We start from the raw sequence: 27,663 nt of genomic DNA, 5'->3' as shown, positions 1-27,663 counted from the left end.
TCCCATAGACTCAATGTTAAAGCCACCAGCATCATCCCTCCAAACTTTCTAGAATTCTCTGGCAATTCTCTTAGTTCATCATATTTCAACTTCAGGCTACCATTGTTATAATGTCAACCAGCAGGCCATTACTGGATTCAAACCCATGGAGCAGGAGTAGGATTAGCACTTGGTAGGGGAGATCATCCATCTGAGCTGCCTGTGAGCTCAGTTGACACTTGTTTTTAATGACATCACATTTAAACATTTGAAAAAATGAAGGAGGATGAAAAGAAAGCTAAAGACAGAGGTATGTTGAATGACTGTGTTTATTGACGTTCATTATTATCATCAAACAAAGTTATAGCTAAATCAATATATATCATATAAAATCACAATATATCAGGAGAAACAATCACATCCTTCACCAAAGAGGTCTTCAATGAATACCCTCAACTGCCAGAGCAGCACCAGAACAACCAACTGACATGTTTTTGTAGATTGTTCCAGCAGTGACGCGCACCATAACTAAAAGAGGATTTACCCAGTTCAATGGAGACCCGAGGAACCTCAAGAGTTAACCTACTCTGAGAACCAGTTTGGTAATGTATGTTCTTGAATTTCAATAATGGAGGTTAGGTAAGCTGGGAGTTTATGCAGTATTATTGTATCCTGTATGACACAGCGGCCAATGTTTTTGACCTTAAATTAATATACTGATCTATTTACACACATTTTCAGCCATTTGTGATTTTTAATGTGAGGCAGACCAAGTAAATCCTTACCTTCTCCTTTTCCAATGGTGTGACAAGGCTGAAATCAGTAAAACATTTTTTCCAATAAGTATATGAGTTTAACCAGATTATTTGCAGTAATATATGAGACGTTGTAATCTGTATGAAGGCAAAAACACCATTTTTAAATTGAGGATGAGTTTTTCTTAGTTTTCTGCTTGAGAACCAGTTTGGGTGTAAGTGTAGTTTTTGAATGACTGAAGGTTTCAATGCTGTGATGTCATAGTTTCAACCGCCTATATTCTTGTTCATTCTATAGATAGGCCCGTTTAATTCCGTCTATTCCAAATAAACTGATTTTTCCATGGATGGATAGGTAGTAGCCTGATAAAATTGAATCAAACTAAAATTCTCATCATGTTATGTTAATCAATACTGATTTGGGGTATCTAACTTACAAATTTCTCTGTAACATTGCCAGGACTTTGCCAAAGCAAGTTGATCCTCCTGTGTCAGATTCTATGTAGATTATCTCTGCTCCTTTTACCTTTGTTGAACTGCTAGTTTTCCTGTTAATAGAATTGTAATGTCAAGATTCCCTGTCTCCTGGACTTCCTTAGTTTGTGGAGTCCAAGTGCTCAGAAAATCCTAAAAACAATATACAAAACATATTTAATGAAGACCACAAAATATGTCAATCCAAATCAGTTTATCATTTCATTATAACAAGGATCACAGTGAACTATCAATCAGTCACACATTCATATTGCACTAGCTCAGATTGGCACATGACATCATAGTGTCTCCAGGTCGACCATGGGCGCAGTTTTCCTTCTCTGTGATGTCAGTATGCTGAGCTGAAAGAAAATAAATGAATAATGAGGAAAGACATTTAGAAAAAAATTCTATGAACAATTAGGAAACATTCAAAGCCACAACATCCTCAACATCAAAGTGTTTATTCAAAATATGATGTTTATCCTCGATATGACCTTACAGAATGCTGACATGGGAATGTATTGTGTAGGACACGTGATTCTCTGACATATAGAATAGGGACTGATGTTAGTACTCCAGGGGCTAGGTGACATTAAAAATAATAAGCCCCGACATTAAGTCAGGTAGCTGACATCACTGAGCGCCTCTCATTGAGCCATCTGAGGACCTTTACCTGCTGTGATGCCGTGGTTGCCCTCTGTTCTGCCTGCGTCAGGCGCCTCTGTAGACTCCTATAACTCTGCCGTCTGTCTCTCATACTGGACCCAAAAGAGAGCAAGACATTGATATTTACACCTCACGATATCTATATTTACACCTCATATCACAAACACCAGCTAAGGTCGGTTATAGCGGTCATCTCATAAGACCAACGCACTTTTTCTGTCAGTCATCAATGTGTCTGTGTGTGTGGGAGAGTGAGAGAGTGTGTGTAAAAATCACCTCTACAATGGTCTCATGGTCAGCCTCCAGCTGGATCTCCAGTTCCTGAGAGCGTTGCTTCTGTCGATTTAGTTCTCCCCTGAACCCAACAGACGATACCAGAGGAAGGAAGAAAAACAAGTTCAGAAATCAATAGAAAGCCTCAGGCTTCCCTTTTTTTCCCCCAGTCTCATCTACATCTCTACCCCCCCCCCCCCTTCCCATTTTTCCCCTGGTTGCTCATTATTGTCTTTAATGCACCATTTAGGGAAAATCTAATCTCAAACAATTCAGATACAGTAAAATTCAGAGACAGTAAAAAAGGTGCTGCTTTGTGTTCTCACTTGTAGACACTGAAGTAGGCGCATGCCCAAATGTCTGTCTGTTTTGGGATAAACTTGTAGCCTTGAACCTGCCTTGAATTAATCAAATCTCTTGGAGATGCCATCTTAAGTGGTCCTCAGACCTCACATGGGACCTTCTAGTAAAATAAAGGTTCAGCAAATATTGTACAAATATATTTTTTTATATAAATACATAAAATAGTACTTGAGGCTGGTGAGTTTGTTCTCAAAGGCCTTGGTCAGGGTCTTGGCCTCATCCTTCCAGCGCTGCGTGGTCTTCTGCTGGGCTGAGAGCAGACGGGTCAGGTCAGCGCTGGAGCTACGGCTGCTCTCCTCCAGCTCTCGGACCCTCGCGTCCAGACCCTGCTCCTTCCGACTGCACTCCTGCTCCATCTGGGAGACCTGGAGGAGGGGGGTCACGGTGTGGGTGGGTGAGTGTGTGAAGAGTATGAAAATAAAACACTGAAGACTAGATGACGGGTCAAACATAAGACACACATTTATTCCCAATTATTACTTCTAACAGTTGTGGACATGATCGAACAAACTCAACACAAGTGGTCTCATGACCAACTAACACAAGTTCACATTACGTTATATCTGACTCCAAAAGATAGTTCATGATTGATAATGCTTTGCTCATCCCTGTGTGACAGACAGTCGATCATATTGGACCCTAGATTCCATTAAGAATACCCAAAATGCTATTACCATACTTATAAGAAATTGTGAGGAGTGGTCACATGGTCAAATACCTGATGTGATGACTCGTGTACGTGTTGCTAACTATGCATGTGAACATTAGACATTAATGGTAAACTCTGTGATAACCTGGTCACGATTATGTTGTGCTGTTTTAACAGAAAATGAGAATAGAGTATCAACAAAATAACCAATTTAACAGTTTCAAAGCAACATATGACTAAGTTTTAACCATACGTTAACGTGCGTCAAGGACACGGGAGAATGGTGCCCGTGGCGGGCCTAACCCAAAACTCAAAGAACAGCTTGCTGTCCCTCTCCTCAAATATCATTCCCAACAAAGGACAAGGTGTGAGATACATTACAATCAAAGGAATGGCGAGGGTGCAGTTTTTTCAGACATTACAATCGCAAAGGAATTGACAAATGGTGAGCCAGGCTCATTCAACTGTAAATAGTTATACACGTTGAAATCAAGGCTGGTGCCACCAAAATCCATCTACGTGTGTGTGTGTGTGTCAGTTACTCTGTCTGGCACATCCACACCCTGCTTCTTCAGGCTGGCCCTCCCTCCATCCTCCTTCCTTTTGCTTGAACCTAGTCTAACATGTTTGATTCATAAACCTGATGCCATGGGATCGGACCATAACAACTCAGCTTGGAACTCAGCTTCCTCAACCCCCAGCTTATTTTTGGATACTTTTTTTTTTATATGAGAAAGGCAAACTAAATCCACTCACTCCTACTTGTTGGTCGTCTTGTTGACTCCCAATCCCTCCCACTCTCCCTCCATCCCTCTGTACATCCATCCTACCTGTTGTAAAACGCATCTCTGGGCTAACAGGCTGGTCATGCACAGTTGTCCCATCTCCCTGTCCCTCTCGCTATCGCTCCCTTCTCCCCCCTCCTCCCTCCATACCTGTTGCTTTGCACGTCTCTGCGTTAGCAGGCTGGTCTTGCACAGTTGTCCCATCTCCCTGTCCCTCTATCTATCCCTCCCTACTCCTGTCCCCCCTCCCTCCCTCCATACCTGTTGCTTGGCACGTCTCTGCGTCAGCAGGCTGGTCTTTCGCAGCTCGTCCATCTCCCTGCGCAGCTGCATGTTCTCAGCTTGCAGCTGCAGCCTCTGGTCACTGACCCCGCTGCAGTCCTCCCGCGCCTGAAGCCTCCGCACCTCCTCCTGACACCGGGACAGCTCCTCACCGTAACTGGGGTTAGGGTGATGGGGGAGAAGGTTATTGTCACATTATTACACTGTGCTGATCTAGGACAGAGTAGGCCTGATAAAGTATTGCATTCGCTACAAAGCGTTCAGAAAACTGACCCCAGGACTGTCAAGTCATACAAGACAAACAAGCTCTGGAATATCTCAAAGGGTTAGTGTGTCAGCAAAGTGCAGGCCAGTACATTGATGTATTACTGAGTATATTAAGCTTTCAATATGGGAGAGAAAAAATACAGAAGTCATAAAGGTTTCGAGATGGCACCGTGAACATGCAGGGGCCATTTTGTCAAGGCTAAGGTGGCCATCTTGGTTTAGCATCATGGCACATGCATGGTCTTCATCATAATTCTGCACTCCTATTTCTGTGTACTGCAACCCATGGATGTAAAACCATGAGATTAAACTTATTTTTTTAATCCTTGAGGAACCATGTTGAGGAGAGCAGAAGTGTACAATTCAGGACAAAGGGTACAGATTTGGGACTCAATTGTTTTACTTGCATGCCCAAAAGGGAAAACCATGGCTAAAGTGACTGATTTCCATATCAAATCATTTCTGGGTAAATGTTAGGTTACATACTATATTTCTTCATAATTAAATTGCTCAAAAAGCAGCAAGATGTGGCATTTGTTCCTAGGTTCTTGGATGACTATGAAGTGTTCGCAGCCTGTTTGCAGTTAGATGCTATTACATTTGTTGAGTTACTTTGTAGCTAGCTTTGTAAAATTGTCAGCAACTACTCAGATAAGTTAGCGAACAAGTCTAATGCTGACTAACATGGGTAAAGTAAAATGTCAAACCAAACACTGGAAATCACAATTTGCAGAACTAAAAGCACTTACGAGACACAGGAAAAACACCTCAAAAACTAAATGCACATGGTTTCAGCAAGGAGTGCATCGGTAAAGGGTTTGCTGGGGGTGTGTCCCAGTCCTTTTATACTGGCCCTGCCGATGAAGCCTATTGGCTGAAGGCAAGATTGGATGGATTGATTGGGTTAGAGGGATGTCAATCTAACTATAGGTGCAGTGCCACTGTGGTGGATGGAAATCCTGGCATTGATCTACTTCATGCACACTCCACACACACACAGGTGCATGTGTGTGCATGGGACCTCACACTGCTCAGACCATTGCCCTCCCAAGCCACATCAATGCAGCAATGCATCACAACTGTGGAGAACTCCACATACAACTACACTGTGTAAAAGGATATCTCAAAACATTTAAGTGGAACAGCATAGAAGTAGGGTCAGAGGCAGGTATTCAAGACCTGGTTATGGCTCTAGAGCCATGTTTAGTTTTGAATATGTTTGAAATGCAAAGGAGTCGTGGCTCAGCGGTTAATACCTTGCCCCAAGATCAGGGGATTGTAGGTTCAAGACCTGGTGATGGCTCTGGAGCTAGGTTTGGTTTTGAATATGTTTCCTCAAACCCTCAAGTCAAATATAAGAAACAAAGTTTGTAAAGTGTGAAGGAGCTGTGGCTCTGCGATTACTACCTTGTCCCATCATCAAAGGGTTATAGGTTCAAGACCCGGTGATGGCTCTGGAGCTAGTTTTGGTTTTGAATATGTTTCCTCAAACCCTCAAGTCAAATATAAGAAACAAAGTATGGTGAGTGTGAAGGAGCTGTGGTTCTGTGGTTAGTACCTTGCCCCGTCATCAAAGGGTTATAGGTTCAAGACCCAGTGATGGCTCTGGAGCTAGGTTTGGTTTTGAATATGTTTGCTCAAACCCTCAAGTCAAATATAAGAAACAAAGTATGGTGAGTGTGAAGGAGCTGTGGTTCTGTGGTTAGTACCTTGCCCCGTCATCAAAGGGTTATAGGTTCAAGACCCGGTGATGGCTCTGGAGCTAGGTTCAGTTTTGAATATGTTTGCTCAAACCTTCAAGTCAAGTATAAGACAATCTCACTTGTAAAGTCTACTCTACCCCTTTCATCTTCCTCTCACTGCGCTTTCTTCCCACGCCCTCAGCTGCACTAACTGTGCCTTCCTCTCATGGCCTCAGCTGGGTTCGAACCAGCAACGTTCTACTTACAGAACAAGTGCTTTACCACTGTGCCACCGGGCCACTCACAACAAACACACATCTCCTCGTAATTTTGACATTTACATCAGCAGATAGGTTATAAAAAAAAAAAAAAAAAAAAAAAAGTGCAACAACATCATGGACATCTAAACCTGCTACCTTCTGCTCATGGGGCATGTTCCATACCATTCCGTCACCCAGCTGCTTACAACAAATGCACATTCCTCAAACCTTCCAGTCAAATAAAAAAAACGAAGTATGTAAAGTGTGAAGGAGTCGTGGCTGTGCGGTTAGTACCTTGCCCCATCATAACGGAGTTAGAGGTTCGAGACCCGGTCATGGCTCTGGAACATGTGCGAGACCCTGTGGCTGCTATCGCAAGGTAGAGAAGCCGTGCTGCCTAAGGTAGCTTACCGGAACATCGGTGCAAGGTCTGACCAGCGGTATGTCACCACGGTGGATGACTTGGAAGGTGCGGACAAGGCTTGGACAAAAAAAAAAGGAAAGTGGGGGGGATGTGAGGGAATGTTCCCCCCCGCAAGCTGCAGACAAGGCTCAGGCAAAAAAAAAAAAAGGAAAGTGGGGGGGATGTGAGGGAGTGTCCCCCCCGCAAGTTGCGGACAACGCTCAGACAAAAAAAAGGAAAGTGGGGGGGATGTGAGGGAGTGTCCCCCCCGCAAGTTGTGGACAACGCTCAGACGAAAAGTGGGGGGGATATGAGGGAGTGTCCCCCCCGCAAGTTGCGGACAACGCTCAGACAAAAAGGAAAGTGGGGGGGATATGAGGGAGTGTCCCCCCCGCAAGTTGCGGACAACGCTCAGACAAAAAGGAAAGTGGGGGGGATGTGAGGGAGTGTCCCCCCGCAAGCTGTGGAGAAGGCTCGGGCAAAAGAAAAGGAAAGTGGGGGGGATGTGAGGGAGTGTCCCCCCCCGCCCTTCCAGAACAATGTCCAGCAGTGGTTATCGAGAAGAAAGCTGATTTTTAAAATTAAAAAAAAATGTATAGATACCTCTTTATCCACCTTCCTTCAGAAGGGTTAGGTGGTGGCTAATTCTTGGTAAAAATGCTTCTTCGAAGAAGAATTTTCTATATATTATATATATAAAATTCTTCTTCTAAGAAGCATCTTCACCAATAATTAGCCACCACCTAAACCTTCCAAAGGAAGGTCACTTGGAAACTGCTCAACTAACCTCATGGCCTCAGCTGGGCTTGCGGGACCTGTCCTTTACCATTACACGCAAAGACATCACTCTGTCATTTTGACGTCAGCAGACACCTGCAAAAAAAAGAAGTGCAACAACATCAGTAGCATGAACATTTCAAATAGCTACATTCTGCTCATGGGGCATGTTCCATACCATTCCGCCACTCAGGACCATGCAATACTTAACCTTGCAGAAGCAAGACAGAAAGTTTGGTCCCACCCGACCTAAAAGTTTCTGTAACTTTACAATATGTCAAGAAAGTATATTGTTAAAATAGTGGGCAAACACATTACCCCTTTGGAATATCTCAAAGGGGTAATGTGTGTCAGCAAAGTTCAGGCCAGTACATTGATGTATTACTGAGTATATTAAGCTTTGAATATGGGAGAGAAGTCGTAAAGGTTTAGAGACAGCACCTCGAACATGCAGGGGCCATTTTGTCAAGGCTAAGGTGGCCATCTTGGTTTAGCACCATGGCATATGCATGGTCTTCATCATAATTCTGCACTCCTATTTCTGTGTACCTCAACCCATGGATGTAAAACCATGAGATTAAACTTATTTTTTAATCCTTGAGGAACCATGTTGAGGAGCGCAGAAGTGTACACTTCAGGACAAAGGGTACAGATTTGAGACTCAATTGTTTTATTTGCATGCCCAAAAGGGAAAACCATGGCTAAAGTGACTGATTTCCATATCAAATCATTTCTGGGTGAATGTTAGGCTACATAATATATTTGTTCATAATTAAATTGCTCAAAAAGCAGCAAGTGGCAGCAATTGTTCCTTGGTTCTGGGATGAATGATGTTGACCAATTTGTTAGCAGCCTACAGTGTCTTGTGAATTTACACAGCTTTTCTGTTTGCTGTTGGATGCTATTACATTTGTTGAGTTACTTTGTAGCTAGCTTTGTAAAATTGTAAGCAACTACTCAGATAAGTTAGTGAACAGGTCTTCTGCTGACTAACATGGGAGGAAAGTAAAATGTCAACAAATGATATTATTTGTTTATTTGATTGGGTTTTACTACCCAGAGCATGCACCCTATAACATGAGCAGATCATGCTAACCAACTCAACCTCTTAAATCACACCTATCAAAAATAGAGGATTTGAAGGAGCGTAGCAAGGCTAGATTTGTACATAAAGAGTCCTGGAAAATGACAGAAACCTAATTTTCATGTTTGGGTGCATCTAATTTGATCTGGTGAAGCCAAAACTCAAACCAAACACTGGAAATCACAATTTGCAAAACTAAAACTACTTACTAGATGCACACGAAAAACACCTCAAAAACTAAATGCACATGCTTTCAGCAAGGACTCCATCAGCAAAGGACTTGCTGGGGTTGTGTCCCAGTCTTTTTATACTGGCCCTGCCAGTGAAGCCCATTGGCTGAAGGCAAGATTGGATGGATTGATTGAGAGGGAAGGTTTGAGGAAACATGTTCAAAAGCATGTTCCAAACATAGCTCACACACCATCACTGGGGCTTGAACCTCTAACCTTGTGGTGATGGGGCAATGTTATAACCGCACAGCCACGACTCCTTCACACTTTACACACTTCGTTTCTTTTATTCGATTTGAAGGTTTGAGGAAACATATTCAAAACTAAGTCTTGAACCGGTGATCTCTTACAGATGAGGCAGAGTTCATTACACAGAGCCACCACCACTTCTACATTTGTCAAGCTTCTTTTTGTATATTTGACAACAAGGTTTGTGGAAACATGTTCAAAAGCAAGTTCCAACCCAAGTCTTGAACCAGTGATCTTTTATAGGTGAGGCAAAGACCTTTGCAGGGAGCCACCACACTATTCTCCTGCATCCCTCTTAATCTTTGACATCAAGGTTTGCAGACACATGTACAAAAGCAATACAGTCACACTCCAGAGCAGGTTTGAAATCTCAACCTTCCACAAATCAAAGATCTTACAGCAGCGCCACAGCTACTTCATGTTACTGGTGCTTCTACTTACGTTTTAGACATTGAGAGTTGATTAATAAGGAGTGCTGGAAGTCTGGTTCACGCTTTAGATTTAAAATGCAATTGTTGAGGTTCGGCTTTGTGGGGAATGAAGATCAAATAACAGGGCACAATTGTCTCTGAATGTTAAACATCTCTACCTATGGCATGACATTACTGTTGATTACTTCTTTCCACCTGCGTGTGTTCAGGACACTAGAGGGCAGTTCAGAGGCTGCCACTATCAGTCAGAAGAGAGGAAATGAGGCAGGATCCAGTTTAGGTTTTATTGAGGTTGTGTGTGTTTATGGTAGAGAAGCAAATGTGAAATAAATAATACTTCATTAAGTCAAACCAAGCATCAATCAAGCAGCTAGAAACTGAAATGATGACCTAAAGTTCACAAACACAAAAAGCAGAAACAAACTGTGACTATTGCCAGCAGAGGACAATACCAAGCCTTTGGTTTCCCATAGACTCAATGTTAGAGCTAGATCTACTAACTGTTTCTATCCCGGTGATTGTTGCAGTAGATCGGATTCATCTGGATAGGTCAGGAGCAATGGAGGAAAGCACACCTGTTTTGCACACAGAATTTTTTTTCAAAGACGAAATCCATTGGTTGGGTTTAGACATCACTGGCCAGGTTGAAGGAAGTCATCCTCAGTAATGTGATCCTACAGGTACAGACATTTGACATTCAGAGACAATTGTGCCTTGTTATTGAACTCATGTTTGCTCACTATTTTAGCAGTATACTTTCTTGACATATTGAATAATGAATTTGACACCTGTGACATAAGTCTTTGTCACTTGGTGCAGATCTTTTCTTCTCTGCAATTATGGTACAAATACCAACTGACCTAAAAGTTGGAAGTAACTTCACAATACGTCAAGAAAGTATACTGCTAAAATAGTGAGCAAACATGAGTCAAACAAGCTCTGGAATATCTCAAAGGGTTAATGTGTGTCAGCAAAGTGCAGGCCAGTAAAATGATGTCTTACCAAGGATATTAAACTCTGAATATCGGAGAGAAAAAAAATACAAAAGCCATGAAGGTTTCAAGATGGCACCATGAGCATGCAGGGACCATTTTGTAAAGGCTAAGGCGGCCATCTTGGTTTAGCCTCATGGCATATGCATGGTTTTTGTCATAATTCTGCACTCCTATTTCTGTGTACTGCCATCCATGGATGTAAAACCATTACAAAGGATTAAGCCTTTTTTAAGTCTTCTTCTTCTTCTTCAAGCCTCGAGGATCCATTCTGAGGAGAGCAGAAGAGCACACTTCAGGAAAAAAGGTACAGATTTGGGACGCAAAATTGTTTTACTTGCCTGCCAAAAGAGGAAAATCATGGCTAAAGTGAGTGATTTCCATATCTTGCAAAATACAACAGTGCTATGCTAGCTCACACAACAAGAGAACTTTAGCTACATTTGCTTACCTTTGTATTCAGTCTTGCTGCATTTTACCCCAGTATTCTAAATGGCCAGTTTCATCATGTTTCAGCTGTTATCTGTACCTGCCAGGAACTGACCATGTGTGCACTGCTAGTGCTGGCTAAAATGGGAAGAATGTAAAGAAGAATGTTAACAAATGATTAGTTTATTTGAATGAGTTTTACTACCTTGAGCATGCATCCTATTGGAGTATAACATTAGCCGGTGACTAACACAACCTCTTAACTCATCAAAAACTGAGCGTTTGAGGGAGAGTAGCAGGGCTACATTTGTACAGAAAGACTACTGGAAAATGACAAAAACCTCATGTTTGGGTGAATCTAATTTGATCTGGTGAAGCCAAAACTCAAAGAAAATATTGGAAATCACAATTTGCAGACCTAAAAGCACTTACGGGATGCACAGAAACCACCTCAAAAACAGCCATTGCTAGAGCTAAAAAGCTTGCAGCAAGGAGTCCATCAGCAAAGGACTTGCTGGAGGTGTGTCCCAGTCCTTTTATACATGTGTCCCAGCCCCGCCCCTGAAGCCCATTGGCTAAAGGCAATATCGGATGAATTGATTGGGTTAGAGGCTCCTTTGCATTTTTTGCAATTCGTTTCGTATACTTGACTTGAAGGTTTGAGCAAACATATTCAAAACCGAACCTAGTTCCAGAGCCATGACCGGGTCTCAAACCTACAACCCCCTGATCTTGGGGCAAGGTATTAACCCACTGAGCCATGACTCCTTTATATTTTTCACAATTCGTTTCTTATACTTGACTTGAAGGTTTGAGGAAACATATTCAAGACCAAACCTAGCTCCAGAGTAATGGGTCTTGAACCTACAACACCCCGATCTTGGGGCAAAGTATTAACTGCTGAGCCATGACTCCTTCACACTTCCTGTACTTCGTTTCTTATTCTTGACTTGAAGGTTTGAGCAAACATAATCAAAAACATGTTCCGAATTTTTTACAGACTGTACTCTCCCAGCCTCTGATCTCCTCTATTGGGGGACTCCATAAGCCTGACTTGGGATTGTCAGAAAAAGTAATTATCAATCATACAAACAAAGTCACTGTTATATTCTCGGTAACCAAAAAAGTAATTCACAGCAGAGACAAAATCAATTCACAACAGAGAAATTGGTTTTACACATTTTTATTCTCTATCAGCGAAAGACACACTGCAGCCATTTAGTTTTTTGTTTATTTTTTAAGTTCGTTTTAGTAAACTAATACATGCCCTCATAGATATTTATATATGTATAATATAATATGTATATAACTGTCACCACCACAGAAACGGGGATGCTGATTTGTCAACTTAAAAGTCTACCTGTCACAGTGAACTCCCACTACATTTGCATTTTCCACTTTTTTTAATTGCACTCAAAGTAAACAGTGAAAGTGAAATAAATACATTACATGTCGTAAATACATATATTAGCTATACTCAAGAGCTGTGAATGATATACATACGTTCGACCTGCTTTAACCTGCCCACACCTGGGGTGTCACTGTCTAGTACCGGTCTTCGTATCCCGCCAAGAAGAGGCAAAGATATAACTGTTTCCTGTGCCCAAAGCATGGAGGTGTGCCCTCCCGACATTCAGGAGTGCAACATGGTGAAATAAAGTTCCCTTTTCTCTGCTCATATCAGCGCGCGCGCGCGCGCACACACACACACACACACACACACACACACACACACACACACACACACACACACACACACACACACACACGCACGGTCCCACACTCAAAGGGTCAATAAAAAAACAACCTAAAAAGAACCATATGAGATGCCATCTTCTCAACTACTTCATATCAGTGAACTGCCTGGAGAACAGTTGTCATGGTCACCACATATCAACTTCTTCTTATTCAACATTGGGAAATAAGTCAGGGAATTCCAAAAGAAAAGAAACTTCCATACTAATCTTCATACAAATCCAACAAATATTAAAATATTAAAAGTTTCCGATCTAACTACCTACACTGAACTCAACCAAAATAAAGAAGTCAACAAACAAAACAACTAAAATAAGTTGGGATTCAAACAGAGGTCAGTCTTTGGAACCTAAATTCACAACTCCACCCCTCCTCACAATGGACACACACGAGCATGCACACACGCACACACACATGCACAAACTAACGCACACACACACTCACACACACATACACATCAAACACAAATCAAGATAAATGGTTTAACACAGAATTAGATCAGGCTGGAACTGCCTCAAATCACAGAGAAAAAAAGGAGATGGACAAATTGGAGGGAGAGAGAGATGGACAGAATTGGATGTAGTCATGAGAGAGAGAGAGAGAGAGAGAAAGAGAGAGAGAGAGAGAATCGCTGCTAGATTTTGAGCTTTTGGTCTCGACTAGGATGGAAGTTGGTGACTGATGTTAACTATTCATGCCGCATGTAGTTTTCATGATTTGACGAGTAATGCCTAGGCTACGGATGTTAATCATTTAAAAAAAAAAATGCACAGATTAAATACTTTCCAAAGACAGATACAGTAGCACATACACTTAACCAGCAGCAGATAGTATGGATGTCAGTGTCAATACAGACAGCTAGGTTTTTCTTTTTTGTGACATCTTGACCTTGAAGAAGAAAAAGGTCAACATGATGAGTGATATAGTTTTTATTTACTGATGTGATGTTCATGTACGCTCGGAACTAGGAAACTCAGAAATATCCAACTTGGAATCTTGTTGATATCCGAGTTTCCCCACTCGGACAGTATCAGAATCAACCACAGGAAGCTCTACGTAAATAACTGTTATTTTAACTGTGAGTTTTTCCGAGTTTGCATGAACATCGTAGAATCTAAGAACGGTCGTTGTAATAGGCAGTGCAGTGTGACGTATCGTCCGTTAGTCCAAGCACCTACTCTAAGAGTAGCGCAAACGTTATTTTTTCTGTGTTCTTCATTTGGAGGTGTTGTGAGTAAAGTTGTTAAGAATCTTTTTTTTTTTTTTGTGTGTTTGTTTAGGTTCTACCACAGCATGAAGACTCAAAAATCAAAGACACAAAGAAATGACATGGAAAATATAACTCAACGTAAAACAAAAAAAAGGGAAAAACTCTTTGGTCACAAAAAAAGGCAAAAGAAAGACACTCAGGGAAAACTAAAAACAGCAGTAACAGAAACCAAGCAAGGAAAAAAGTCAGTTCTGATTGTTGAACGGAAGGTCAACCCGAGGTCATCCGGCGTTGAGACAGGAAGACTGTGGTAGGATAGAAGTGCAGCAGTGCACTCTGGGATTGCATGTGCCTCGATGCATAGGATTGGTGGAGCTTTAGGAAGGGGCAGGGTCAGAGGCGGAGCCAAGGGTAGGAGAGTGGGTGAGGTGACGCCTGTTACTTCTTCCTCTTCTCTTCTTCCTCCTTTTCCTCTTCATCCTCCTCTTCCTCCCCGCAGTAGCGGTGGATGAGCTTATGAAGGTGCTGCTGGTGGTCGTGGGGTTGTGACCCCTCTTGGGGATCATCCAGTTGCTCCAGAAGGACCTGCTTTCGCCCGCTGGACCCCCGCACCACCGTTCGCCTCTGGGTGCGCCCCTTACGCATCCTGGCCCTGTAGAGAGATGGAGAAACGGAGAGGGGGGGGGGGGGGGTGAGGGAGAGAGAGTGAGGGGGGGGAGAGAGAGAGAGAGAGAGGGGGGGTGAGAGAGAGAGAGAGGCAGAGGGGGGGAGATAGGAGGGAGAGTGATCAGAACCTCTAACAATCTAAATGAAGATCTTTGGAATGAAGAGCAGAGAAACAGCAACCGGGAAGAGAACAGACAGCAACAGACGCCAAGAAGTGAGAAGTATGTCAGCAGGAAAGAGACAGTATCACAGATTCATCCCTTTCGATACAAGACATCATGCATTTTGAAACCCAATACCAATGGTAGATGCGAAGTGGGATCCTTGGGACAACCCTAAACCCTAAACCCAAACCTTCACCCTTAACCTAACCATAACACTTTATTTTAACACTTTAAATAGCCTAACCATAACACTTTTTTTTAACAATTTAAATGTCAACTTCAATGGGGTGGCGTCTGTCGGGAATCCCACTTCGCATTCTTGGATCTCTTAGCCCCCTCTATTGGCCATTAGCTATACGGCACCTTAATTTTTTTTTTTATGGACTTCGATCACCTCACAATTTGGCTGGGGACTACTGTGTCCTACAGTGTGTTCGTGAACACCCACTCTCGTACTTGCTAAACAAACACACACACACACACACACACACACACACACACACACACACACACATTTATGAAATGTACATGTAGACACACACAAGGGGAAAGAAGACAGACTGTCGGAGCTGCAGCAGAGCAGAAGGCGATCGCAGACCTGACAAAACACACACACACACACACACACACACACACACACACACACACGTCACACACACACACACGTCACACACAAACCTCCTGATCACAGATCCGTCCTCCTTGACAATCTCCTTCTCTACCAGCAGGGGGAGCTCTGCCCTCCTATAGCCCCCTATGTAGCCTAGAGCCTGGGGGGGGGGGGGGGGGGGGGGGGAGAGAGAGAGAGGTGGGGGGGTGGTGGAAGAAAAGAGGTTCTGATAGTGCCAAACCAGCCTGTTGGGAGGGAATGAACTGTGCCTCTGTATGTTGACATGTTGACAGCTGTGTGTGTGTGTGTGTGTGTGTGTGTGTGTGTGTGCGCAGTGGACTTTAGCTCTGAGGATTTTAGTTCCAGCACACAACCCTGAGGAAGAGCTGGATTCTATAGTAAAAAAACAACATCTCAAAAGTATTTTCCTTTTTCCATTTTTTGTGTGTTACGGGTTACTTCCCTTGGACCTTCTCCTCCAACGTGTTTTGAGAGGGAAGAGAGGAGAAAGGATGCAGGGAATCAAGGAAAGACATTTGAGATTCAACTGAAGTGAATGTGAGGGTCAAGGGTCTCTGATTGGTTGTTTACCGACCTGTGTGAAGTCGTCCCGGGCCGTGGGGAGGTCAGAGGCCAGTGAGGGGTCACCTAGGTGTGTCTCCGTCCTCTCACCCTCCACCACGGACGTCCACTCCACCTGGCTGACCTTACGACCTCCACTAAGCCCCTCCCCTGATGCTGAGACCCCCTCAGCAAACGTCACCTAGATGGAACACATGGGGTTGGAAGAGTTTCATTTCAAAAAGCTTTATCTTGCTTTAAAAAAAAATAAAAATGTATTACATTATTTTCTGTGTCATGACATAAACAACATTTATGGTTCATTTGAAATATCATACATGACAGTACCTATTTCCTTACATAATAATCATATAATGTATGAGAGTGTGTGTGTGTGTGTGTGTGTGTGTGTGTGTGTTTATTTATATTCATAGGATATTCGACATTTGACTTACTGTGTGTTTCTATCAACCTATCTATCTAGATAAAATAGGCAGGCACACACCATATGCACTATATGAAAGTATGCACACACACACGCATGCACGCACGCAGGCACACACACACACACACACACACACACACACACCTCTGTGTGGTCTCCCTCGCTCCTCAGCACTGTCCTCTTCACCACCTGGGAGAAGCCATCCCCCTCGGCCACACTGACGGACTTCTGGGGAGACCCCTCCACCCTCACCTCCTCCCTCTCCACCCCGTCCGCAGACAAACACCGACGGATGATCTTCCGGGTCACCTGGAGAGGTTGAAGATCATACTGTATTGTGAGTAAATACTGAGCTGTAGCTGAGTGAGATGTTCGCCAAAAAAAAACCTCAAGGATCTTTTCTTCATCGCGTCCTCTAACCTCACCTCTGAAGTTCCCCTCCTCTGACACACTCCGCCAGTGCGTTTTGTGGAGGAGGAGGCAAGGAGAGAGGACTCAAAGAACTGAGGAAAGACTTTTGATATTCGACCCAACGTCTTGTCAGGAGAAATGACAAGTTCGCCTGAGGTAGAAGTTACCCTGAACCACAGAACTAGGATCAGACCATCTTCTATTGACTTTACCAGGTCTATGCCAGTAGAGGCTGACGGAGGTAGAAGTGGACGGCCTCATTGTTATGCATGGGATGGTATTAGGAGTGGTATCAAACACGTAGCCACCAGCCTCCCCAGGTCTATGCACCAGTTACTTAATTCTGGTCAGTGCACAGGGGTTCTCTCCTATTTTTCCTCATACATGTATCACCATCTGACCACCAAGTATCTTTTGGATTATCCTCAGATACACAAGAATCTGTTAAAACACACCTAGAGTATGGCATGTTTACCTTTGAATACCATGCAGATGACATAGGTATATGAGTTTTCCCTTTGTCAGAGAGAGGCTAAGGATTGTACAGAATCAGGACTTACACAGCATTCATTTGCATAATCATATGACCTCAGCCTGGCCTGTGTGTGTGTGTGTGTGTGTGTGTGTGTGCATATGTGTATGTGTGTGCGTAAGTGTGTGTGTGTCTATTACCTTCTTGACCACCATGTTTCCATGCTCATCTCTGTACTGCTCCTCTGTCACTGTCTGAGGGGGGAGGTCTGGCATCTCATCCGCCTGTAGGGGGTGCAAGAGACACATGGTCAACAATTGGAAGGTGTCATTACATGCCTCAACACAACAGGGAGCTGTTGGAACGGGAAACTAACGCACAAACATATGGCTGACCATTGAGTTAGCAGTAGGGTGAAGGGTAGGAGTAAAGGCACAGCACACAGCAACGTAGGTGTGGTCAGCAGTGTAGTGTAAAAAGTGCAAGAGAAACCCATAAACTGTCACTAAATCAAGTTAGTTTGTATTCAGTCGGAGTAACAAGCAAACGAGAGAAGCAGATTGCCTTAAAAACGTGGCAAATTCATGATAAAATGCAACGTTTGTTGAACATTACCCGTCCTTATCGACACCCGGTCACACAAGAGTCTCTCATCCCATCAGACATCATTAATGAAAACCCAACATGCTGTAAAACACATAACACTGTGACCTTTCACCTCAAACCACACCAAATCCCTAAATCAGGGCAAATCACCCCATGTGCCCCAACGACCAACACCAGGGGCTCAGCCCACTCTCGGGAACTATACCTGGATGATTACCCTCCTTCGCACTACTCTGGTTGTCAGAAACTCCTCGTCAGAACTTCCTGATATCTCACGCAGCTCTGCAGCAATTTCCTAACCGGACAGCACAGATGGAATTGTGGGTAACGGAATGTTTTTTTTTATTGTATTTGGTGAATGCAGCAGATCAATAGGGTAGCCAATGATGTCATTGAATGTTGTTGAACCTTCTTTTTGTTTCGTCATTGTGCCTTAATAAAGCTTTTCTGTCTCATTTCAATGTTGTGTCTGAAAAAGGCTTTTTGTTTGTTGTTTTCAAAAGAGAAGGTGCAACATAACATCCTGGAATTGGAAGCATCAGAAAACTCTGCCTTTCATGCAAAACGGATGAAGCCAGTTGTAAATGCCTAAATAGCAACATTGCGTGGTTATTATATTCTCATTAATATGAGTAAAGAGCACTGCAACTGATGAAATGTTAGCCTGAAGCATTCAGAGTCAAAGCAGAGGAGAGCATTTAAAGCGGCAAATATATAAAATAAGTATAAATATGTAAAGTAGCTTCAGCACAGAGATAAACACAGGTCAGTTTCACACTACCATTTCATTAAAACATCATGCTAAATCAATTCTGAATTCAAAACGATTATGAAACAATGGGTGTTTCGGGTTCCATCCCTGCAGCCACAGAGTTAAAGCAGTCATTCCTCCTGAAGCAGTTACTACAGTTATAGCAGGTCTGGGTGAGGATGGCAAGCCGGGAAGATTCGCCAAAACTCATCTTACCCTCGCCAAAGAATCATCATCATCATTATTATACACTCTCTCCCCACGGGCAGGAAGCTCCTGTGGAGCCTCAAAGAAGGCACAGTCGCCCTCTTGTGGGCTGGGGGAGTGTAGAAGCTCTTCAGTCTCCTCCTGTATCTGATCTGGAGGTTCATGGACATAAGGAGCGTCTTCGTAATCCTCACTTCCAGAGGACAGGAGGACTCCACGGTCATGTCTACGGACAGAGGAGTGAACTGGGTATGTTGCCTTGGGATATTCTCTACCTGGGGGTACAGAACGGGTTGGGTGGCCGGTACCGCTGGTCTGGCCGACTCCTGACCGGTCCCTTCCCCTAGTAGGGTCGTCATGTTCGGTCTCAGACAAGTCTGAAAGGGCCTGTTTGCAGTCAAAGTAAGAAATCTCGGGGTCTGAGTCTTCATAGAGTGTGCTGGCTTGCACTACCTCCGCATACGATGGAGGCTTTGGTTTGTGGGGTGGAGAAGCCTCTGCATACTCAGGTGGGAGGCTGAACTCCATGGAGAATCCATCATCATCATCATTATCATGGGGGGTTGCCACCATATCTGCCCTGGGATCACCAGGGCTAGGCTGGGAGGCATGAGACTCCATTTCTACAGGGGTCAGGGAGTCCCCTGATGGCTTTGGCTCAAGCTCCCCAGAGGACACATCAAGATTCCCAGGACTCAGATCAGAATAAGTAATCTCTTCAAAGCTGAAGTGTCTTGCAGCTGTGGCGGTCTCTGGGGTTTGCAGAGTCAATTCGGATATAGATTGGGGAGATAGGTCATCTCTTTGGAGGGTATCAGTGGGAGTGCCTTCTCTTAAATACAACTCATGTTCTGGTGTATTCTCTGTCATTGTTTCATCTACTGCCTGGCTTTCATTATCTGTTGATTCACTGGAATCAGACAATAGTTGACTTTGCTCAATGGTGGCCTTTTCATCTGGGACCTGCTTGAGGTTGAAGCAGCCCTCACCAACTGTGTCATGGTCTTTCTCAGGGAGACTCATTTCATGTTCTTCTACAGTAGAAGATTCAGGAAAAACGACGGGAGAAAATGGGTCAAATTCATCATGTTTGAGTGACAGGCATTCTTGAGTGTGAATACTGGATTCTGATGCCAGTTCTAGAACATTGTGGTGCTGTTCAGGAGATTCTGGAACTCCTACTGATTTGGAAAAGTCTGTGGGGCTAACTAGAGTCATGGAACCACTAAGATTCGATGGTATCTCTCTGTGGGAGTGCATGGATGCAACAGTGTCAAAATCACTGAACTGAACACTTTTGGCCATGACTTTTTGTGTCTCTAAAGAGGTTTTGATGAGATCAGGGTTCACTCTGAACACCTCAGGTTCAGCTTGATGTGACAGGGCCATATCAGAAGACACTGAGGACACTACACTTATTTCAGTCGGGTCTTCCACAGTCTGTACTATAGAGGATGAGGGACTGACACTGCAGTCCTCATCCCAAGTGGCGTATGTGTCTGCTTCGGGCGAGAGGTCCTCAAACTCAACATAAGGCTGAAGAATCCCAGGACTTTCTTCACTGGATTCCGAGAGAGGTGTGTCCACTGACTGAAGGGTTTCTGGATGGAATTTCGACTGAATTTCTTCAAGCTCTGACAAAAGCAGGTCAAGCTGAGGGGATCCGGACTCTGGTGGTGCTTGAGGCTCGCTAGCTGATGATTCTGCTTGACCTGAGAGGCTGTCTTGGGAGGTATGACTGAGGAGGTCTGGTACTATCAGACTGGGTTCAGAGGAGGATGTTTCCCTGCTAGGTTTGGACAGCTTTTCGGGACCCTCTGGGGATACACTCATCTGCTCAGTAGCCGTGGTTATTTCAGGGGGTATCTGACTGAAATCAAAGAAGGTTGGACTTTGCTGTTCTGGAGATGCAGATTGAATTTCTGTTGAGTTGAGTGTTTTCCTCACATCAACTGCCAAGGATGGAATCTCAACCTCTGTTGAAAGTTGGATCGGCTCTAAAACAATGTTTTGAGGTTCTGGAGATTCTGTAGAAACCTGAATGGAAATAATGAAATGAGATGGAAAAAACAAAAATGAGTTTGAGATGGAGGATATGATGAATCATTCCTATCAATAAGGACCTAACAAAATAAAACAAACAGCAATAACTTACATGCACCAATATGGCTCCATACATATAAATGTATTGATGAGGAATAATTTCAATATTTTGCCAACTTGCACATTAAACACTGTGTAGTATTTTGAACAAAATCAACAAAATATTAGCCATACCCATATAGCATATCTACAGTGCAAACATAAACTAAGTACATAAATGATTGCACTTTTAATATTGAAATGGATGAATTTTGCGACCATTCATACCTGTGTGGTAACTCATTGCATCAACATGCCATAGTTTATTGGAAATTACTTTGTAGTAAGTAGTTGAGCGACTTATGTTATTGCACAAGTGGAATAAGGACTGTCCGTTATTCCACTTGTGTAATGACACAAACCACTCAACTCCATACTGTGCCATGTATCAACCAAATCACAATGTCACAAATAGTTGTTGTTACAACGATGCTACTACCCAGGTATAGAGATAACTTGATGTAAAGTGTGAACAAAATCAACATTTTGAAATGCGGCACAAACAAGGCGGGAAACATTACACAATGACAGCACAGAATCCTACTAAGCATAAGGCAATATTTTAGTCCAATAGCTACGCTTCGTAGTGTGTATGTGGAATAAGAGCATCATGCCAGTCCATCTGTGAGCATGTCATAAAATCAAGTTAGCCATTTTTAGCTTCACAACACACCATGAGACTTGCAGTGATGTCATGGTGTTGAGACTTCATGTGTCTCACTACGTTCCATTAGTTGCGTTTCAGAGACACTTCCTGCTGTGCGAATGCAAACATGCCACAGTGGGAGAGTCAAGCTTCGAGAGCAGTGTGAGACATTAGTGAAAGCTTGAGCAAAGAGTCTTAAGTGACACTTGCGTACGATGCACTGCCACTTTAATTATTTCCCACCAAAGCGTCACTGCATTCGGTGCCAAGCAAGGGCTTTTTTTGGTCTTACCACGGGACCTCTACGGCCATCTTCTCTCGTCATCTTTACGTTCATTGGCTTGTTTGAGGAATCTTGTGTTTTATTGTCAGAATTGGCTTCCACTTTACCATCTTTCCACTTGGAGACACTATAATCACCACGTTCTCTTCTTTGTACTGATAGTCTACTTGCTTGAGGTTGTTTAGGAACGGCCTCCTCCGGCCAGACAGCAAAAGGAGATCCTAGATTTTGTAGATCAGATGGCACATGACTCAGGTCAGAGGATGATTGGTTGAATCTCTGTGAGTCTACCTGCTCTACATCATTGCTAGGTTCTCTCTGGCTGTTAGGGAAGGAGGCCCTACAAAAAAACTGTTCTATAGCTCTGTGGGTTCTGTAAACATTTGAGAAAATGAACCTATAAGGAACCTCTTGTTCTGAGCATGGTACTGATTTTGTGTCTGGTAAAATAGGGTCTGGAAGAGTATCAGAATATTGATTGTTGCCCTTGATTAAAACACTTTCTATGTCTGACCATATGGAATCAGGTGAATAGGGTCTGATCTCACTGAACAAGTCCTCCAGACCAAACTCCTCCCAGCCTGTGTCTGATATCACTGATTCAGGAGATGAACATCTCTCTGCTGTTGACCAGGCAAATACAGGTAGAGCAGGTCCATATTGGGGAACTGGTGAGTCAGGAGAGAGGGGTCTGCACTCATCTAGTGATGTCATAGACTCAGGGGAAGACGCTCTTAATTCAGAATACCAGTCATACAAATATGAGACGCTCACCTCAGACGTCAATGATTCAGGGGTTATGGGTCTGTGCTGGTTGGAACCTGTGTCCATCTCATGTATTGATGTAATGGGTTCAGAAGGTGGTTTTAACTCAGAAAGCCAGTATTGAAGGAATGAAAGATGGTACTCATTCTCAGATGTCAAAGATTTAGCAGATGAAGGGTTGAATTTGTTTAATATCTCATCAGTGTGTTCACCTTGACAATCAGATGTAATTGATTTAGCAGACACTGGCCTGTCTTCAGCAAACAATTCTTCAAGGTATAAATTAGAGACCTCAAGGGCTGAAGACACTGATTGAGGTGAAGAAGATCTAGAAAATAACAAATAATATTCACAACATTGAGTTCTGAACTGGGGAACAGGTGAGTCTGGAGAGAGGGGTCTATACTCATCCAACGATGTAACAGATTCAGGAGAAGACGGCCTCATGTCAGTAAACAAGTGGTCAAGGTATAAAAGGTTTCCATCACTGTCTGAACTAAGTGATTCAGGGGATAGCGGTCTATTCCCAGGAGAAGACAATTGGACAAACTCCCATTCAGCCAAGACAGAGGACGGTGCTTTGATTTTTGCCTCTCCTGGATGGGATATTTGCATATGAAGTTCATCTTGAGGATCTGTGACTCTCTGGTCAGTGAAGTCAGGGTGTTTTAGCAAGGAATCAACTTGTATCGTAACCTTATCATCTTTGGTTTCATAACTAAAAGACGAGAAAATGATTGGTTCTTTGACACTGGTGGACCTTATATCTTCACTAGATTGCTGTGGTTGATCAAATACTTCAAGAACACCTGTCTTACTCCAGTAGGTTTCACCTTTATATGCTGGGTCATAGGTATGGGCCATTAACTTGGAGGGAACTGCCCTGTAAACCAGTCTATGCTCTGGAGCCAATGACCTCCCTTCTAGTACATCCAATACAGTCTGGGATGCAGGTTCATTCTTAGATGATAACATGGTTTCAACAACATCAGAAGCCATCACTTCTGGTGACTTTGGCTGAGTAGCAGTTGGAGAACCTTCTGAAAGACCTGCATCACCATCCTCTGACCAGATGGAATCAGGTGAACAGGGTCTGATCTCACTGAACAAGTCCTCCAGACCAAACTCCTCCCAGCCTGTGTCTGATATCGCTGATTCAGGAGATGAACATCTCTCTGCTGTTGACCAGGCAAAAGCAGGCAGAGCAGGTCCATATTGGGGAACTGGTGAGTCAGGAGAGAGGGGTCTATACTCATCTAGTGATGTCACAGACTCAGGGGAAGATGCTCTTAATTCAGAGAACCAGTACTCAAGGAATGGAAGGGTTTTGTCATTCTCTGATGTTAAGGACTCTGGTGATAGAGGTCTGAATGTGATAAGTTTATCAACAGTTTGCTCATCTTCAAATTCTGATTGAAATGATTCAGGAGAATCTGCTCTGTCCTCAACAAATAAGTCCTCAAGGCAATATTCAGAGAATTCAATGTCCGAAGTTACAGATTTAGGTGATGAAGACCTGTCTTCAGTGAATAACAAATAATAATCACAACATTGAGTTCTGAACTGGGGAACAGGTGAGTCAGGAGAGAGGGGCCTATACTCATCCAAAGAGGCAACAGATTCAGGAGAGAATGGTCTGAAATCTGAAGAGAAGAGCTCAAAACATGGACATTCATCATCTGAACCAATTGATTCTGGTGAGAGGGGCCTGTATTTTGTTAGACCTTTTCCAACTGACTCTCCATATTCAATATCTGACGTAAAACTATCAGGTGAATCTGCTCTATTGTCAGCAAACAATTCCTCCAGGTATAAATCAGAGTACTCAAGGTCTGAAATGACTGATTCTGGTGATGATGATCTGTTTCCTGTAAATAGCAAATAATAATCACAACATTGAGTTCTGAACTGGGGAACAGGTGAGTCAGGAGAGAGGGGCCTATACTCATCCAAAGAGGCAACAGATTCAGGAGAGAATGGTCTAAAATCTGAAAAGAAGCGCTCAAGGAATGAGATGTTGTCATCTGAACCTATTGATTCTGGTGAGAGGGGCCTGTATGTTGTTAAACCTTTTTCAACTGCCTCTCCATATTCACTGTCTGATATGAAAGAATCAGGGGAATCTGCTCTATTGTCAGCAAACAATTCCTCCAGGTATAAATCAGAGTACTCAAGGTCTGAAATGACTGATTCTGGTGATGATGATCTGTTTCCTGTAAATAGCAAATAATAATCACAACATTGAGTTCTGAACTGGGGAACAGGTGAGTCAGGAGAGAGGGGTCTATACTCATCCCATGATGAAACAGATTCAGGAGAGAATGGCCTTAAATCTGAAAACAAGAGCTCAAAACATGGACATTCATCATCTGAACCTATTGATTCTGGTGAGAGGGGCCTGTATTTTGTTAAACCTTTTTCAACTGACTCTCCATATTCAACATCTGATATAAAACCATCAGGTGAATCTGGTCTGTTCTCAACAAACAATTCCTCATGACAGAAATCAGAGAATTCAATTTCTGAAGCCACTGACTCGGGTGATGACGACCTACTTCCTGTAAATAACAAATAATATTCACAACATTGAGTTCTGAACTGGGGAACAGGTGAGTCTGGAGAGAGGGGTCTATACTCATCCAACGATGTAACAGATTCAGGAGAAGACGGCCTCATGTCAGTAAACAAGTGGTCAAGGTATAAAAGGTTTCCATCACTGTCTGAACTAAGTGATTCAGGGGATAGCGGTCTATTCCCAGGAGAAGACAATTGGACAAACTCCCATTCAGCCAAGACAGAGGACGGTGCTTTGATTTTTGCCTCTCCTGGATGGGATATTTGCATATGAAGTTCATCTTGAGGATCTGTGACTCTCTGGTCAGTGAAGTCAGGGTGTTTTAGCAAGGAATCAACTTGTATCGTAACCTTATCATCTTTGGTTTCATAACTAAAAGACGAGAAAATGATTGGTTCTTTGACACTGGTGGACCTTATATCTTCACTAGATTGCTGTGGTTGATCAAATACTTCAAGAACACCTGTCTTACTCCAGTAGGTTTCACCTTTATATGCTGGGTCATAGGTATGGGCCATTAACTTGGAGGGAACTGCCCTGTAAACCAGTCTATGCTCTGGAGCCAATGACCTCCCTTCTAGTACATCCAATACAGTCTGGGATGCAGGTTCATTCTTAGATGATAACATGGTTTCAACAACATCAGAAGCCATCACTTCTGGTGACTTTGGCTGAGTAGCAGTTGGAGAACCTTCTGAAAGACCTGCATCACCATCCTCTGACCAGATGGAATCAGGTGAACAGGGTCTGATCTCACTGAACAAGTCCTCCAGACCAAACTCCTCCCAGCCTGTGTCTGATATCGCTGATTCAGGAGATGAACATCTCTCTGCTGTTGACCAGGCAAAAGCAGGCAGAGCAGGTCCATATTGGGGAACTGGTGAGTCAGGAGAGAGGGGTCTATACTCATCTAGTGATGTCACAGACTCAGGGGAAGATGCTCTTAATTCAGAGAACCAGTACTCAAGGAATGGAAGGGTTTTGTCATTCTCTGATGTTAAGGACTCTGGTGATAGAGGTCTGAATGTGATAAGTTTATCAACAGTTTGCTCATCTTCAAATTCTGATTGAAATGATTCAGGAGAATCTGCTCTGTCCTCAACAAATAAGTCCTCAAGGCAATATTCAGAGAATTCAATGTCCGAAGTTACAGATTTAGGTGATGAAGACCTGTCTTCAGTGAATAACAAATAATAATCACAACATTGAGTTCTGAACTGGGGAACAGGTGAGTCAGGAGAGAGGGGCCTATACTCATCCAAAGAGGCAACAGATTCAGGAGAGAATGGTCTGAAATCTGAAGAGAAGAGCTCAAAACATGGACATTCATCATCTGAACCAATTGATTCTGGTGAGAGGGGCCTGTATTTTGTTAGACCTTTTCCAACTGACTCTCCATATTCAATATCTGACGTAAAACTATCAGGTGAATCTGCTCTATTGTCAGCAAACAATTCCTCCAGGTATAAATCAGAGTACTCAAGGTCTGAAATGACTGATTCTGGTGATGATGATCTGTTTCCTGTAAATAGCAAATAATAATCACAACATTGAGTTCTGAACTGGGGAACAGGTGAGTCAGGAGAGAGGGGCCTATACTCATCCAAAGAGGCAACAGATTCAGGAGAGAATGGTCTAAAATCTGAAAAGAAGCGCTCAAGGAATGAGATGTTGTCATCTGAACCTATTGATTCTGGTGAGAGGGGCCTGTATGTTGTTAAACCTTTTTCAACTGCCTCTCCATATTCACTGTCTGATATGAAAGAATCAGGGGAATCTGCTCTATTGTCAGCAAACAATTCCTCCAGGTATAAATCAGAGTACTCAAGGTCTGAAATGACTGATTCTGGTGATGATGATCTGTTTCCTGTAAATAGCAAATAATAATCACAACATTGAGTTCTGAACTGGGGAACAGGTGAGTCAGGAGAGAGGGGTCTATACTCATCCCATGATGAAACAGATTCAGGAGAGAATGGCCTTAAATCTGAAAACAAGAGCTCAAAACATGGACATTCATCATCTGAACCTATTGATTCTGGTGAGAGGGGCCTGTATTTTGTTAAACCTTTTTCAACTGACTCTCCATATTCAACATCTGATATAAAACCATCAGGTGAATCTGGTCTGTTCTCAACAAACAATTCCTCATGACAGAAATCAGAGAATTCAATTTCTGAAGCCACTGACTCGGGTGATGACGACCTACTTCCTGTAAATAACAAATAATATTCACAACATTGAGTTCTGAACTGGGGAACAGGTGAGTCTGGAGAGAGGGGTCTATACTCATCCAACGATGTAACAGATTCAGGAGAAGACGGCCTCATGTCAGTAAACAAGTGGTCAAGGTATAAAAGG

General features: G+C 43.1%; 2 protein-coding genes across 2 annotated transcripts in view; both read right to left on the bottom strand.

The window, feature by feature from the left end:
* Positions 1-1,482: 1,482 nt before the first annotated feature.
* Positions 1,483-6,857, bottom strand: LOC310821002 (sodium channel and clathrin linker 1-like; the record flags this gene model as incomplete). Its single annotated transcript, XM_083692846.1, has 6 exons — positions 1,483-1,570; positions 1,885-1,969; positions 2,154-2,232; positions 2,682-2,878; positions 4,209-4,386; positions 6,850-6,857. The coding sequence occupies 5 exons, from the start codon at positions 6,855-6,857 to the stop codon at positions 1,943-1,945; spliced, it is 489 nt and encodes a 162-aa protein (XP_083548972.1). The 3' UTR covers positions 1,483-1,570; positions 1,885-1,942.
* Positions 6,858-14,242: 7,385 nt separating this feature from the next.
* The window catches only part of LOC310821001 (ankyrin-2-like), a gene marked incomplete at its 5' end in the record, with an annotated part of 98,578 nt that continues 85,157 nt past the window's right edge, over positions 14,243-27,663 (bottom strand). The window contains 6 exons of the mRNA XM_083692845.1: positions 14,243-14,650; positions 16,034-16,201; positions 16,589-16,753; positions 17,528-17,611; positions 18,139-18,228; positions 18,901-19,643. Coding sequence (XP_083548971.1) covers positions 14,636-14,650; positions 16,034-16,201; positions 16,589-16,753; positions 17,528-17,611; positions 18,139-18,228; positions 18,901-19,643 — 1,265 coding nt within the window. The 3' untranslated portion in view covers positions 14,243-14,635. The remainder of the gene's footprint in view (positions 14,651-16,033; positions 16,202-16,588; positions 16,754-17,527; positions 17,612-18,138; positions 18,229-18,900; positions 19,644-27,663) is intronic.

The sequence above is a fragment of the Argentina silus genome (assembly GCF_951799395.1).
Source record: "Argentina silus genome assembly, chromosome: 21".
NCBI classification, from domain to species: domain Eukaryota; kingdom Metazoa; phylum Chordata; class Actinopteri; order Argentiniformes; family Argentinidae; genus Argentina; species Argentina silus.
Note: the sequence above shows the minus strand (reverse complement) of the source record. Positions and strands in the feature narration are given on the sequence as shown.